Source organism: Salvelinus alpinus, chromosome 15 (genome assembly GCF_045679555.1).
Source record: "Salvelinus alpinus chromosome 15, SLU_Salpinus.1, whole genome shotgun sequence".
Taxonomy (NCBI): Eukaryota; Metazoa; Chordata; class Actinopteri; order Salmoniformes; family Salmonidae; genus Salvelinus; species Salvelinus alpinus.
This window is the reverse complement of record NC_092100.1, coordinates 58349181-58366095: the sequence shown is the minus strand read 5'-3', so window position 1 is coordinate 58366095 and position 16915 is coordinate 58349181. Positions and strand designations below refer to the sequence as shown.

Below are 16915 nucleotides of genomic sequence, written 5' to 3'. Positions count from 1 at the left end.
AGGGAGTCTCAGGTAAGTTTGTTGAGTCTTTGTTTGGCAAAATTATATGATAGGGACATCATTGGAAAATGTCATGGATACCCCCACTCTCAACTTAAACTGGTGACTGAACTAAGATTTGTTTCAGGCAATGGTATTGCTGTTGTGATTAATTGTGTAGTTTTGTGTACCGGTAGTTAGGAGTACGACAAACACCTTATTTATTTTCTAGGAGACAGACTGAGTCAGTGAGGGTGGTGAAAGGGAAAGAGCCAGGGAGAGAGACTTCAGAGGACAGTGTCACAGCCACGGCAGGACCAGGTGTCAACCTTGTTGCCAGCAGCACCAGTATAGGAGACAGTGGCACAGCATTGTCCAGTTACCTCAGTGATGGCACAAAACCATATCAGCCAGACCCACAATTTATAGAACCGCAAACTCTTGCCAACAGAGTGTTGACGTTTCAAGAGAGATGGTTTCGCGATTTCCCCTGGCTACATTACAATCCGTCAATAAAAGGAATATTGTGTTTTCACTGTAGCCAAGGGTTTTCAAGCCAGCCATCTTTTGGCCAAAGAGCAGATGCTGCCTTCATTAGTGCAGGATTTAGGAACTGGAGAAAAGCCATTGAAAAATTCACAGCACATCAAAACTACCAAACCCACCGCCACTTTGTAACTGTGACAGCACACCAGCTAAATCCAATCAGTGTCCAGTTATCCAGCACGTGGGGTAAACAGCAGGAGGACGCAAGGCATTGCTTGATGAAATTGTTAGTGCGGTGCGGCATGTAGTAAGACAGGGACAAGCCTTTAGAGGCCACACGGATGACAGTGGGAATTTATACCAGCTTTTGAAACTTAGGGCAGAAGAGGATGATCCCATTTTACTGAAGTGGTTAACAGAGCGTACCACAATGTACACAGGCCCCAAAGCACAGAATTAAATTCTGAACATCATGGCCAATACATTGCAGCTGAGATTAGGTCTCTTCCGATTGTACAGTTTTCAGTAATTGTTGATGGTACTCAAGATGTCTCTGGTGCTGAACAGGAGAGTGTCTGTCTGCGTTACGTTGACCATGACCTTGTCCCTCACGAGGAGTTTATTGGGCTATACAGGGTGTCGGAGACAACAGGCGAGGGCATTGCGAAAGTGGCAACTGATGTGTTGTTGAGGCTCAATTTGCCCATGTCTGGCTTACGTGGGCAGAGTTACGATGGTGCCTCAAACATGGCAGGAAAATACACAGGTGCACAGGCAATTGTGAGGAGGCAGCAGCCATTAGCCCTCTATGTGCATTGTTGAGCACACGGTGTAAATCTGATTACACAGGCTTGCTGCTCAGCCTCCCACTGATCCGGGATTCCCTTTCTTGGGTCCATCAGTTAGGTGTCCTCTATGGCCAGTCAGGAAAGTTTAAGAGCATGTTTGAATCAATTGCTACGTCCAAAGATACAAATCTGACCACCCTGAAACCCCTATGTCCAACAAGGTGGACTGTGCAGAAATACTGCTATTAGAGCTGTGCTAGGGCAGTATGAGCGGGTACTAAGCAGCCTAGAGGAGATGGCAAAAACTGCATCCAAGACTTCTTCAACTGCCAGTGGCTTATTTGAGCACTTCGGCAAAGGCAAGACTGTTGGGCCTCACACTTGCCTCTGCTGTTCTTGGAGAGCTTGAATGTCTAAACATTTCACTGCAGAAGAAAACTCAGATTGTCTCTGGTATGCAGGCTGCAGTCGAGTGTGTGCGGTCATCTCTTAGGGGCGCGAGAAATTACGAAAGCTACCTTGCACTGTATGAGAAAGCAACAACATTGATTGACTCTATTGAATCCATTGAATCCATTGAGATGCACTTAAGACGATTTGCTGGCAAAGCAGTGGATCACTACAGGGCAGAATTTTTTTAAGTGTTGGATGGTGTGGAGGTTCAGTTTGGCTACCGTTTTGACCAGGACAGTGTAAACGTCCTGCAAAAGTTGGAAAGAGCGCTTCTCACGGGGGAGTTGGATGAGTCTCTAGATCAGTACCCAGAGCTGAACATAGATTCTCTTTCAGTGCAGATCCCTCTCTTTCACAACAAATACCCCTGTAGCAGCAGTGGAGAGGCAGCAGAGGTCCTCAGGAGGCTTCCAGTGGAGGTGCGGGGGTTGTTTGACCAAGTTGAGGTACTGATCAGAATTTTGTTTGTGGTGCCAGTGTCTTCATGTGAGGCTGAGAGGAGTTTCAGTGCACTCCGCAGGTTAAAGACTTGGCTACGGGCTAGCATGGGCCAAGAGAGACTGAATGGCATAGTTGTCTGTAATGTACATAAATACAGGCTGGACAGTCTCAAGAGGGACACCATGTTCATTGTATTTACGAAAACTGCACCCATACAGTGTACAGTACCATTGCCACCTACTGGCCTTTCTTGGTATTGCTGGTAGTAAGTACAAATACCTGAATACATACTGGACTGATAAGGAACACTGCTATAACTATTATTAGTAGTAGTATTATAATGATTTAAACATTTGAACAAGTTGGGACAACCCTTCAGTTAACTACTGTACCTATCAATTATCCAGTAGTAGTGATTATGGTTCCTCAATATACATTTAACATATTACAACGTAGGCTATGTGTTACAGCACTACTTTTGCTGTCCCCCTCAGGAATTGCTCTTGAGAAAATTTCATGTTATTGTCCCCTCCAAAGTTGATATCAGATTTTCGCCCCTGGATTTACTCAAGAGGTATACAACACAGCGTAAGCATAGCATATAGGCCTAGTGTTTACATTTTGTATTTATAATTTTTATGTACTCATTTGGGTTCACAGTGCAAACCGAACGAGGGCCCGTACTGAACAGTTAAAACATCACCAATACCCAATACAGCATTCAGTGTACATCGGCCCAACCCTGCACACCAGTGAGTACCAGAGCCAGATTTAGATGTAGAAGATCTTACTCTGACACTATCATGAGAAGAAGCAGAGCAGAGCAGGGACAGCCTATCCTGCTGCTGCAGGATAGGCTGCTCTACTTCCTCCAGGCCCCTAGGGCAGACTGAGTTAACCAATGCAGGCCATTGGCCTTGCCTGATAGAGAGACAGGGGAGCACTGCCTATCATGGTCATGCTCAGACAGAGTGCTGACTGATCGGAAGTAATGATGGGCAGGGCAGTAACTGGGTCATCAAGAGTGTATGGATGCGTGTGACAGAGGGAGAGAGAGAGCAGTAATGCGCCCTTCGCATGTGAATGTACAGGTGTACAATTGTTCTCCTCATTATATGATAAATTGCATCTGACACGCTCAATTAGGCTCTTCATTTGTTTCGTTTCATTGTTTGCAAACCAGGATCTTTTAGGCACTACATGAGCAAAATGTGTTGATCATGAATAATGTAGTGTGTTGTGGATCCTCAGGCGATGGCTCTGTATGGTCCTTCTCAGTAGCAGCATAGCAGCATTGAAGAGGCAGACTGCAACTAAGGGGAAGTGCATGCTCAGACATCAGCCTAGATCTGGCTAGATAGTCCTCAGCACATGCACAAACTTCCTTCATTCCAGAACATACCAATCAGCATTTCAGAATGTTCTGAAGGAAGACATTCCATTCAGTTGCAACAACCAAGCGCAACTAAAACCCAAACTGCCCTGATTTTATTTTCCCAAGATACTCTGCAGTAACGGTTAGTTAGCATCAGCCTCATTTAATGAAGGAAGATATGATTAGTATAATATCACTACATAGACTATTAAAACACTAACTAGAAGTCCACCACAGTGTCCCACATCCACATCAATGTTGATAGTATAATATCCTCTGAATCGACATGTAAATGATGCCAATCAATGTATGTAGCCTAACTCTACAACAAGAGAGAGGGGAGGGAGAGAGATAGAGACATAGAGCGAGACAGACAGACAGAGATCAAGGTAGTGAGGGAGAAAGAGAGAACTGGGAAAACGAGGCCAGCTTGCTTTCTAGAGCAGAACAGACATCTCAGCCTGAAAGGTAGACTGTCTGGCTAGATTGAGTTTGATGTGAAGTCATTGTTCATGTGAGTTTACTCCTGTCAGGTCTCATATTTCACTCTCAACATCATCCTATTTTGCAGGGTCCTAGCATCCTACTTTTTGCTGTATCCCTGTGGCACATAGGACACACACAGACTTGCGCATGCACACGCTGCTGGTTTTGCATTTGGTAGCCTATTGAGGCATCTGTCACAATGACATGTTGAAACAGTTGACTTATGTTGTTTTCTCCATCTAATCACAATGAAAAACAGAGGAGCTAGAAAGACAGTCTCCCCTGTCATAGCCACTACTGGGGGTGTTGTGCTACAAGCTTTCTCTGCTCTGTCAAGTATAAAGCAAATACACAATTGTTGATAGGTTTGGATAAATAACAGCTCTTTTTAGTACTGCTATGGTGTGTAGAGCATTCTACTTTTGCTAGTTTCTTCTGTCGGGCAATAGTGATTTAGCATCCTAGAGAGTACTATGACAACCATAGTTTTGACAGCCTCTTCAAAACACAGTACATCCTAATAAGCCCCCCTTTTACAGCTTCAGCCTCCAGTATTATAACAGTATAAACCGCAGACGTAAATAGACGTTGCGTAGATCAATAGCAATAACAGAGTAGGGCAGCACTGTTAACACAGTTGGAGGGGGATGACAGCTGATAAATAGGACCGTCATTCACCCAGCACAAGTGATCGATAGAGATAACAGAGGCTTCCAGTCCCAACCATTAGAAGGGTAAGCTTAGCTGTCAATCCAAAATAAAATAATCATGTACATTTACATCAATGGCCCGTTTCCTGGACACAAAATCAGCATGCTTTTTAGTCCAGGACCAAGCTTCAAAAGCTTCGGAAACCGGCCCCAGATGTGTTGGATAGTACAAACACTCAAGCTGGAAAAATGTATTGTAACTTACCTGAATGGTCAGAGAAGGGCAGCACAACAGGCCAGGGTAGGGAAAAGTGAAAGGCAGATGGAGAGAATTAGTGATTGCAATACATTTATCCAACACTGCCACCATGTGGTCGACTAACACAGGTACATCCCTACCACATTGCCTGAGTCTCAAAATACTTGTCTGTAGGACTTAAAACATGAGCTGCAGCAAACATCTGTAGCTAATAGTACTTAATTCACAAAGATAATGCTGCTTTGATGCCCTCTACCGGGTACAATTGACCACACAGTGTGTGTGCTGCAGACCCCAATGTACAGTAGTAGCATGTTAGCATGGCATGGCTACACCGCACAACCTGATCTGGGAACAGGTTAAATGTACAACAGTCAGCTGTCAGGATCTATTCAAGTGGTCGTTGTCATTTCACCACTTCTCAGTGCTCACATTCAGCTGAGTTACCTCTTCAAAATCAACAAATTACACTTAATTCAAGGAAAATACTTTTATATTTGAATCCCCATTGGTTGATGCCTTAGCAAGTGTAAACGACAACAACCCACAGGCCACACCCTATAGCATGGAGCGTAGTATTTAGTCCAAAGATGATCCTAAATAAATCTGTCACTCACTCACTGTCACTGTCATTTTAGAAAAGTCCTAAAGAGAGAGAGAGTCATCTGAGGGCACCAGCTGGAGCTTGGAAACAGCCCTGCTTATGGGACAGCAGCCAGGCACACACACACACACACACACACACACACACACACACACACACACACACACACACACACACACACACACACACACACACACACACACACACACACACACACACACACACACACACACACACACACACACACACACACACACAGTGACACAACACACTCTTTCTCAAATGAGATCACTGCCTCCACCTTTCTGCTCTCAGCTCAGTGAGACACACATACACACAGGCACAGGACAGTGACTCTCTTTCTCTCTCTCTCTCGCTCTCTCTCATTCACTCACTAGGGTTTGCATTAGCCCGGTAATTGCCAGCTTCTGGCCCGAAAAATAGATTGAAAGCCGATTTCGCTCTTCAGCACCATTCTCTCACATGCTCCTGCTGCTGAGGAATTGCAGGCTACTGTGCAATTCCCTATAGTCTACCACAGAGTTCTAATACCCATAAAACCTAGCGGTCAAACACGGTAATGGTTCCAATCGTTTTTCCACCATTCATTTTATCCATTGAGGATTTTAGAAACACTTCAAATAAGTGCTGTGTTTCATGTAGGCTTACCCTGGCGTGATGTTTTGATAACTGTGTAAATCTCTCTCAGACAAGGTATTCGCCTGTATTTACCCGCCAAAAATTAAACACTAACTAGCTGTTAATGTGGCTATCATACAGAACTACAAATGCCTGTCTCACTAGGGCCATGATGATCTGGATGAGACTGCCGAATCGAGGCAAAGACTGCCGAACCAACTCGTGTTTAGCTAGTTAACCAATTTAGCCTGGCAAGATGGCTACATTAGCCGTCTATTTGTCTAGCCATTTAAATGCAAAATAAATCAATAAAATACAAGTTTAGGTTTCTTTGGCTTTTATAAACAAACAGTCTAGCTTGCTAGTTAACTAGCTAGCTAACTTAGATGGTGAAGCTAGGGCTAGGCGTTATTTATAGTGTATGTTTGTGTCTGTGGGTGAAGGTTGGGTAGCCTACTTCAAGTACTATTTGACTTGTAGCTTCTCTAGCTAGCTGTATAATTTTAGTCTGGCTTTTTGAGAGGTTTCAGAGATTGACTGATTAGCATCCTCTCTTGGGTCAACAGTGTGCTTGCTTTAATGCAGGAAAACATTGATATGTTTGCTGTTACCCTCTGGACAGCAGATCATTAGTATAGCTAGTAGGCAAGGTTATGTAACCTTATCTAGTCCTACCTGCTATGGTGGGTTTTAAATTAATTGGTATTCACACGTTTGTTTTTGAGGTAGATTTACTGTCATATTGTTGATGCCAAATTGCAAACCTTATTTGCACCTCCTCAATTCCAGGACCAATGGGTGCGCCTGAGTCTTCATAACTAGGTAAGCTGTTTCAACCTGGAACACTATTCTCCTGCTATGGTCTGTTTCAGCCATTGCAGGAAGTGATGAAGAGCAGGAGTGTGTGTCGGGTTTTGTCCCAGCCCAGCTCTAACACCTGACTTAAATAATCAACGTACCAAATCACTGCGATAGGCTATGACTTGTAATCAGGTATGGGCTGGAACAAAAGCTTATGCACACTCCTGCCATTCAGATCTGCATCTGGGGCGGGGGTATTGATATATAACGCATGCTACAGTCAAGTTGAACTTAAACTTGTTGACTGATGCCATGGCGGTGGCTGCTAAGAAGAAAGGTGCAACTCCGAACCAGAAGACTACAGCTTAGGCAGCACTGGGTAGTATTGCATTACCACCAGCATACCACCCTGCATACCACTGCTGGCTTGCTTCTGAAGCTAAGCAGGGTTGGTCCTGGTCAGTCCCTGGATGGGAGACCAGGTGCTGCTGGAAGTGGTGTTGGAGGGCCAGTAGGAGGCACTCTTTCCTCTGGTCTAAACAAAGATCCCAATGCCCCAGGGCAGTGATTGGGGACACTGCTCTGTGTAGGGTGCTGTCTTTCGGATGGGACGTTAAACGGGTGTCCTGACTCTCTGAGGTCATTAAAGATCCCATGGCACTTATCGTAAGAGTAGGGGTTTTAACCCCGGTGTCCTGGCTAAATTCCCAATCTGGCCCTCAACCATCACGGTCACCTAATAATCCCCAGTTTACAATTGGCTCTTTCATCCCCCTCCTCTCCCCTGTAACTATTCCCCAGGTCGTTGCTGCAAATGAGAACGTGTTCTCAGTCAACTTACCTGGTAAAATAACGGTAAAATAAAAAAAAATTGGTTGGTGCGTTTAGGTTCCTTTTCCATGTGTAGGCTATTCTATTGGCCTGTGTGGTACTGTCTTTCATACAGTACCAGTCAAACGTTTGGACACACCTACTCATTCCAGGGTTTTTCTTTATTTTTTATATTTTATACATTGTATAACAAGAGTGAAGACATCACAGCTTAGAAATAACACACAAGGAATGTCGTAGTAACCTAAAAAGTGCGAAACAAATAAAATGATATGTTATATTTGAGATTCTTCAAATTAGCCACCGTTTGCCCTGATGACAGCTTTGCGCACTCTTGGACATCTCTCAACAAGCTTCATGAGGTAGACACCTGAAATGCATTTCAATTAAAAGTTGTGCCTTGTTAAAAGTTAATTTGTGGAAAATCTTTCCTTCTTAATGCGTTTGAGCCAATCAATTGTGTTGTGGCAAGGTAGGGGTGGTATACAGAATATAGCCCTGCCATATTATGGCAAGACAGCTCAAATTACCAAAGAGAAAGACAGCCCATCATTACTTTAAGACATGATGGTCAGTCAATCTGGAAAATGTCAAGAACTTTGAAAGTTTCTTCAAGTGCAGCCGCAAAAAACATCAAGAGCTATGATGAAACTGGCTGTCACAGGAAAGGAAGACCCAGTTACATCTGCTGCAGAGGATAAGTTCATTAGAGGTACCAGCCTCAGATATTGCAAACCAAATAAATGCTTCACAGAGTTCAAGTAACAGACACATCTTGACATCAACTGTTCAGAGGAGACTGTGTGAATCAGGCCTTCATGGTCGAATTGCTGAAAAAAAACTACTACAGCACACCAATAAGAAGAGACTTGCTTGGGCCAAGAAATACGAACAATGGACATTAGACCAGTAGAAATCTGTCCTTTGGTCTGATGTGTCCAAATTTGAGGTTTTTGGTTCCAACCGCTGTGTCTTTGTGAGACGCAGAGTAGGTGAACGGATGATCTCCGCATATGTGGTTCCCACACAAAAAAAAAGCATGGAGGAGGAGGTGTGATGGTGTGGGGGTGCTTTGCTGGTGACACTGTCTGTGATTTATTTAGAATTCAAGGCACACTTAACCAGCATGGCTCCCTCAGCATTCTGCATTCATATGCCATCCCATTTGGGTTGTGCTTAGTGGGACTATCATTTGTTTTTCAACAGGACAGTTACCCAACACACCTCCTGCATCAGATGACCTGGCCTCCACAATCACCTGACCTCAACCCAATTGAGATTGTTTGGGATGAGTTGGACCGCAGAGTGAAGGAAAAGCAGCCAAAAATTGCTCAGCGGATGTGGGAACTCCTTCAAGACTGTTGAAAAAGCAATCCAGGTGAAACTGGTTGAGAGAATGCCAAGAGTGTGCAAAGCTGTCATCAAGGCAATGGGTGGCTACTTGGAAGAATCTGACATGTAAAATATATTTGATTTGTTTAACACTTTTTTTGGGTTATTACATGATTCTGTAGGTGTTATTTCATAGTGTTGATGTCTTCACTGTTATTCTACAATGTAGAAAATAGTAAAAATATAGAAAAACCCTGGAATGAGTAGGTGTGTCCAAAGTTTTGACTGGTACTGTATGTGCATGTTTGTACTGTATGGATCAGGCTTGTCACTCACGTGTCTGCCAGGCTGTCCGTTAGGGGGTAGACGGCCCTTTTCCAACCCTGGGCAGGAAAGAAGACACTGGGCTGGGAGATCTGTCCTCCACAGCAGGGGTCAGCAGGGAGACACTGGGGCACTCTGGCAGTCCGACGGACAAATCTGGGTTTGGCAGATGCCAGGAGAACGCTACCTGCCCGAATGCATAGTTACAACTGTAAAGTTTGGTGAAGGAGATATAATGGGCTGGTGCTGTTTTTCATGGTTCAGGCTAGGCCCCTAATTCCAGTGAAGGGAAATCTTAATGCTACAGCACAGAATGACATTTTAGACGATTCTGTTCTTTCAACTTCGTGGCAACAGTTTGGAGAAGGCCCTTTCCTGTTTCAGCATGACAATTCCCCCGTACACAAAGCGAGGTCCATACAGAAATGTCTTGTCTAGATCAGTGTGGAAGAACTTTACTGTCCTGCACAGAGCCCTGACCTCAACCCTCAGAAACATTTACAGATGCACAATTGAGAGCATCCTGTCAGGCTGTATAACTGCCTGGTATGGCAACCGCACAGCCCGCAATCGCAGGGCTCTCCTGAGGGTGGTATGGTCTGCCCAACGCATCACCGGGGCCAAACTACCTGCCGTCCAGGACACCTTCAGCACCTGATTTCACAGGAAGGACAAAAATGTCAAGGACATCAACCACCCTAGCAACAGCCTGTTCACCCCACTATAATCTAGAAGGCGAGGACAGTACAGGTGCATCAAAGCTGGGACCGAGAGACTGAAAAACAGCTTCTATCTCAAGGCCATCAGACTGTTAAATAGCCATCACTAGCCGGCTACCACCCGGCTACTCAACCCTGCACCTTACAGGCTGTAAGTACATAGTACATAGACATGGAATCACTGGCCCCTTTAATAATGGAACACTAGTCACTTTAATAATGTTTACAAACTGCTTTTCCCATCTCATATGTATATACTATATTCTATTGTACTGTATTTAGTCAATGCCACTCTGACATTGCTCGTCCTAATATCTATATATTTCTTAATTCCATTATTTTACATTTAGATTTGTGTATTGTTGTGAATTGTTAGATACTACTGCGTTGTTGGAGCGTAAAAATACAACAATTTCGCGACACCCACAATGACATCTTCTAAATTTGTGTATGTGACCAATACATTTGATTTGATCAAACACCTTTGGGATGAATTGGAATGCCGCCTGTAAGCCAGGCCTAATCGCCCAACATCAGTGCCCGACCTCACTAATGCTCTTGTGGCTGAAAGGAAGGAAGTCCCCGCAGCAATGTTCCAACATCTAGTTGAAAGCAGCAAAGTGGGGACCAACTCCATATTAATGCCCATATTTTTGGAAAGAGATGTTCAATGAGCAGTTGTCCACATACTTTTACTCAAGTACAATTAGGTACTTTTTCCACCACTGCTGGTTAGTAAATTCTATTATTTATAGGGAGACTCACAGAAAGCAGGGTATAGCACCCGGGCCATGCCATTGAGACTGCCCAGTTGAATGTATTTATTTATTTATTTATTATTTAACCAGGAAAGTCAGTTAAGAACAAATTCTTATTTACAATGACGGCCTACTCCGGCCAAACCCAGACGACGCTGGGCCAATTGTGCGCCGCCCTATGGGACTCCCAATCACGGCCGGATGTGATACAGCCTGGACTCAAACCAGGGACTGTAGTGACGCCTCTTCATTGCTGCGCCTCTCAGGATCCCAAATGCAAGGAACAGTAAGGGAAGAGCAGGGTGTTCCTCTGTTAGAACACAGCAGTGTTCTAACAGGCCCCCTTATGTGGGTCGTCAGGGGGCTTGCTGACTATCTTTTAACATTCAGCAGACCATTCTGAGTCATAACAGGATGCTGAGCAGAGTGGTCTGTTTGTCTCGTGAAAGGCTTGAAAGGGCCGATGTCAATTACAGAATCTGTAAATCTTGGCATGGAATGACATGAGTTATCCACTCGTGGGCTCAATGACACAACCACGAAGGAAAATGTGTTTCTCTTGAGTGTTTCCATTGAGAAATTAAGACAAATTACATACAACTGTGCATTGCAGTGAGAAACTGACCTGGGCCTGGTGTCCCGATAGCGATGGAATTTAGGCTAATGCATCTTTCCTGCAACAGCCGAAGATGTAACATGCATTTCCCAAAAACACCACGCAGAGAGAACGTTCGCTGTGTATCGTTGAGGCCTGTGTTCACACTGATATAATTGAAAGAAAGTCAGCTCTGCTCTCGGATCAGTGTTCCATTCAAATCTTACCTTAACGTTAGAATTATTCCATGATAGTGATGACGGATCAGCTCCTAGAGAGAAATTATCACCTGCGGCTGCAAATATTGAGGCTTACCCTATAGTAATTCACTAAACCAAGATTTGGCACATCATTGCACACATTAGGCTACACATCAGGAAATGTATTGACAGTAGCCAAATAGCTAAATAAATCTATTAAATGTACATGAAATTGATTCCAATATCATTGAAATATATAGGCCTATGTAGCAAAGACATTGGCAACTTTGTATTTGTAGTCAACTCGTTGTGAAGTTAACGGTGGTCACAGTGAGACAGATAAACATATTGATTATATGTTTAACGGAGATCGTCTGTGTATAAAGTGACTCGGTAGGGGAAAAAAATGCATCTAACGACACACTTAGCTGTTCTATGACTGGTCTGAGGCAGTTGATAAATAACGAGTGTTTTCAAGTTCAACTTTGGTAATGATGGTTTTGGGAAACAACTCAGAGATTTAATAATGCTCCTACAAAGGTTCCAATGGTGAACTTAGCCTTAAGAAGCTTTTAAGGAAATGGGCCCTGTATGGCTCAGTTGGTAAAAAATGGCGCTTGCAACGTCTGGATAGTGGGTTTGATTCCTTGGGTCACCCATCAGATTTTGTTGCATGCATGACTCAGTCACTTTGGATTAAAGCATCTGCTAAATGCATATATTATTATGATGAGTATTGGGACCTGTACAAATAGTTAGACAAAGCATCCTTATTTCCTTGTCACTGATCTGTTATCAGCCCCAAGGAGTTCCCAGCTCTTATCGACCATCCTGTTTCTCCCTCTCCCTCTTGTCTCCTTTTGACGTTATGTGGGTAAAAAGTTGTTTTATAAATCTAGTAACACACTCACACACTGTACCAAGCAGCTATCTGAGGTTTGGACAGTTCTTTATTTCCCTTTTATAAGGCTGCTGGGTCTCCGCATAGTGGATATACATATACTGTATGTACAGGAGACTGCTATACTGGAGTTACACTGAGAGATAGGGCTGGGAGAGGGTCCACATTACACATTAGACTTCAAGAAACAACACTGATGGAGCCTCATCTCCAGGGAGCAGAATTTAGCAGAGAGAAAGAGAGAGATGCGGGTAACAGCACAAGAGAATGGGGGAGGGAAGGGAGAGGAGGGGGGCGGAGGGGGGGATGTTGCAGCCCGATAGCCTTGAGAGAGGCTGGATGACTGCCTAATAACTTAACACTAGAAAATAACATACAGATTTCACGCACAGTGCTTCTTTAAATAGGTTACGTGGAGAACCGCTTACCATAAATATCTGTATTTTCGGGAACCAACATATATAAAAATAATAAAATAAAAAAATCATTGTTCAGTCTTAAATTTGTTTTCTTTTTTGTCTTCTATTTTCTGTCTTTTGTTCCCCCCTTTTGCGATTTGTTCTTTCCTTCTTTCCTTTCTTCCGTCTGCCTCTGAGGAGACGGAACCGAGAAAAAACTAATCCAATCAAAAATAGCACAATATGAATTAGTAAAAAACGAATGAACGGAACACAACAGTCAAACCATCACGAAAAGAACACAGACACACTGAACAGAACAGCAAGAACACAGTACTTTTTTTTTAGCATCCTTATCACTGTTATGATCCTCATCTCCATCATCATCATCCTCCTCCTCAGGTACTGGCGCGAAGCAGAGGAATTTTCCTCCCTGCGGCTCAGTTGATCTTGGAAGCATCCAGCTAGCCCAGCTCCCTGGCATAGAGTTGGAAAGGGGGCTCACTCCCTGTCTTTTCCATTATCACTTCTGTGACAGTGTGCCCTCTATCCAACTCTATGCTACCTGGTCATTACTGATTTCTCGGAATAACTTCACAGTGTGGTAGTAGTAGGACTAGGAGGTGGGTAGGATGGGGTGACGGGGAAAGCCAGGGGATATCATCGTATCGCAACTGGAACAGGGAATCATCATATCATAATAACCATGTAGAGCAACGATTAGAAAACAACTAGAAACCCGAAAGTTAATGAAAAGTCAACAAAATGGTTGCCTTTGTTGCTCCGTCACGTCTCCTTACTTCCCATCATATGGGGGTGGGGAAGGCTTCTGACTGGCTACAGCGTACACTGATGGGATGGGCCCATGTCTGGCAGAGTGGGGATTGGAAGGTTGGAGAGGGAGGGAGTGTGGTCCAAGGCTGACTGGAATCCATTGGCTGGTGGGTGGGACTCAACAGGGTGATATGTCATCAGGAGAAAGGAATGTGGTTGGTTGGTAGGTCATATGTGTGATTGGCAGGTCGTAGGATGGATCCTCTTCTCAGAGGTTAGGCACGATGTTGTAGCAGTGCCCGCCTCTTCCGGCTGTAGTAGTGGCGTAGGCCGGTCTGTCTGGCAAAGTTCATCATATAGTTTTGTTTACGAGTGCTGTGAGGAGACAAAGACAGTGAGAGAGAGGAGAGAGAGAGAGTGGGAAGAAGAGAGGAAGAGCGGAGGGAGACCATTAGTGACCAGGAAGTGGTATTAACAGTATCCACACACTCACTCATGCAGACACCCTCTTACATGTACACACATACACTCTCATATGCAAGCTCACACACTTCTAGATCCATGCTGACATTTTCAGTTGGGTTTCACACATATCCTCTGACACTCAAAAACGATATTCGATTTAGCGGAAGGTGGACAGTTTTTTAAAGATGTGCATTACTTACTGAAATGTGTATGTGAACATCATCTTATAGGTGAACAATATTGTATGTATTGACATGTTCTCAATGGCAGTATCATAAGCAGACAGGTCAACAGGACAAGACATTGAACAACACAAAACTAGAGGACACAAGACTAGCTAGAGAGCTACAGACATGGTCACAGACATTAGCTACAGATGTGGCCGGGGTTCTGGGGTTTTCTAACTCTGACCACGGTTCTAAGGATCTAAGGAAGGAGAGTGTTTGAGGTCAGAGTTCGTAGAGTAACAGCCATGATATCACTTGGAAAAACAAATCAAAGTAATAAAGGTGCAGGGGATTGAGGGAGGGAGGAGATACATTGAAAGAGAAGGTAATTAGACTCAAAAAGAAGCTGTGATTGAAGATCGTGCTTCTTGCTTAGCCTGTCATTGCATCTTCTGTCCAGCGGGAGGTGCCAGTAAGCCTGGAGTGCATCCAGTGGCCTCTGCAAAGCTGGGGGGGGGTCGGGAGGTGTGTGGTGGAGGGGTGTGGTTGAAGGTCGGAGGGTGGCAGAAACGGGGATGGGGGTGAGGGTGTGTTGGGGTGCTTTGCTAACTAAAATGGGATGTCTGTCTGGCCGCTTCTGTTTTTTCTCTTTTTTTTCTCATTAACAAAAGCGAGGGACAGTATGGCGGGAGCTCCAAACTCAGAGAAGGTTGTGGTCCATGGACCGGCAGCCATGGAGGTGGGGGGGAGCTTTGCAACGGTGGATTTAAAAAGCCATGCAAGGACTTGGATGGAGGATGTTACTCTGATGATGATGATGATTGGGGCTGATGAGTTTTAGGTCTTTAGTGGTGTCTGACGATCTGAAGTTATGCCATTATGCTCTATATTCTAGTGTGTGTTGGGTTTAATTAATATGATGTTAGATGTTCAGGTTAGAATGAAGAGGTAAGTGTGTTACCCATATTACAGTGCCTGAACTGTGTAACTTGTGTGTGAACAGTGTCATCCTCAGACTGTGCTACGTGTCTAGGATCTGCACACATGTACCCACATTAAACAAAACCCATACTTAAAACACAATGGCTGCAAGAGCGCAACAGACATTGACATAGTGATGCATTATATCACACAAATACACATAAATATGAAGCAGACCAATTGAGATCTTCAGAAAAGCTATATATTTTACATTTTGAGAGACCTGCTTCCTCAAATTATTTATCTGTATTGTCTGAACTGTAGCTCTGTCTGTGTCATGGATGGGCCTTGAAAAGAGCCTGCACCTGGGTTATGATAGTGGGTGTCCTGTGCCTCTGTGGAGTATGGGGTGGGGGGGATTCCGGTGAAGGAGATGCTGACAGAAAAGGGGGTCAGGGGTGTAGCTGAAGGGTGAGGGGGTGTCACAGGAGGGGAGAGGCGGAAGACTTACCTGACTCTACAGCAATGCCACAGGGAGCAGAATACAGAAGAGAGCAGAGGTTAGAGCGCGAGAGGGGAGGAGGGGGTGGAGGGGGGTGCTGCAGGCTCGCAGAAAGGTCTGGGGGTGCAGGAACCCCGGCCGCCTGGGGAGGCGAAGGGGGCCAGGGAGGAGGGAGAGAGGGGGGGGGGGGTAGAGAAAGAAAGAGGGAGCAGGAAGAAGGCAGAGAGAGGTAGAGCAAGAGAGAAGAGAAGGAATAGGGGAGTAAGAGAGAAGCAAAAGAGACCAAGGATGTAGAGAGAAAGAGAGAGCGATAGACAATAACAGATGGAAATGGAGGAGTGAAAGATAAAGAGAGGACCAATCCGTCCATTATACACCAGAGAGAACGAGAGCGGGAGTAATAGGGACAAAAGGGATATTGGAAGGAAGAGGAAGGAGGAGATGGAGCCATGATAAGACATGAGGTAGCAGAATAGCATAAGCGCAGGCAGAGGAAGAAGCGTTGGAAAGGGAGGAGGTAGAGGAGGAGGAAAAGGAGGAGTATGGTCACACATGTTAGTGATTGAGGCCAGGGAGGAGAGGCACGGGATGACGAAAGAAACAATTGAAAAGGAGGAGAGGAGTGTGAGGGGTGGTGGTGGAACAGAGAGACAGAAATAAAAGAGAGAAGTGTGAGGATCGCGTACAGTTATTCTGTTCAGCAGACACTGTTGTTGAATGTTGAAAACCAGCCATGGGAGTGGGAGAGTGGGAGTGGAGGAGTGCAGGTCAAGGCCAAACGAAACCAGGGACAGCTCATGTAAGGACTGTATGTATTATGTACTGTACGTGTGTGCTTTGCCATGACGTAAGACAGATATCATATAAACCTAAACAGTGAATATTTGTACTATATTGGGTATATGTTGTTTGCCAACTGACGATACCAGCACTGACAGGACCAACTTAGTGAACAGCATGGTGGACATCAAGCCTATACATACACATTCTGTCACTTATGTGAAACATTTGCAATGCATTGGCCACTTAATGACAATCAATAGCATCTTATGCAGCCTGGTCTCATA

General features: G+C 44.6%; 1 protein-coding gene across 2 annotated transcripts in view; it reads right to left on the bottom strand.

Annotated features, from left to right (window-relative positions):
* Window positions 1-12652: 12652 nt before the first annotated feature.
* Window positions 12653-16915, bottom strand: part of LOC139540428 (reelin-like) — a 261766-nt gene continuing 257503 nt past the window's right edge. For both annotated transcript variants that reach the window (XM_071344234.1, XM_071344235.1), the window contains exons 67-68: window positions 15858-15990; window positions 12653-14168 (exon numbers count right to left, since the gene is read on the bottom strand). In XM_071344234.1, coding sequence (XP_071200335.1) covers window positions 15864-15990 — 127 coding nt within the window. In that variant the 3' untranslated portion in view covers window positions 12653-14168; window positions 15858-15863. The remainder of the gene's footprint in view (window positions 14169-15857; window positions 15991-16915) is intronic.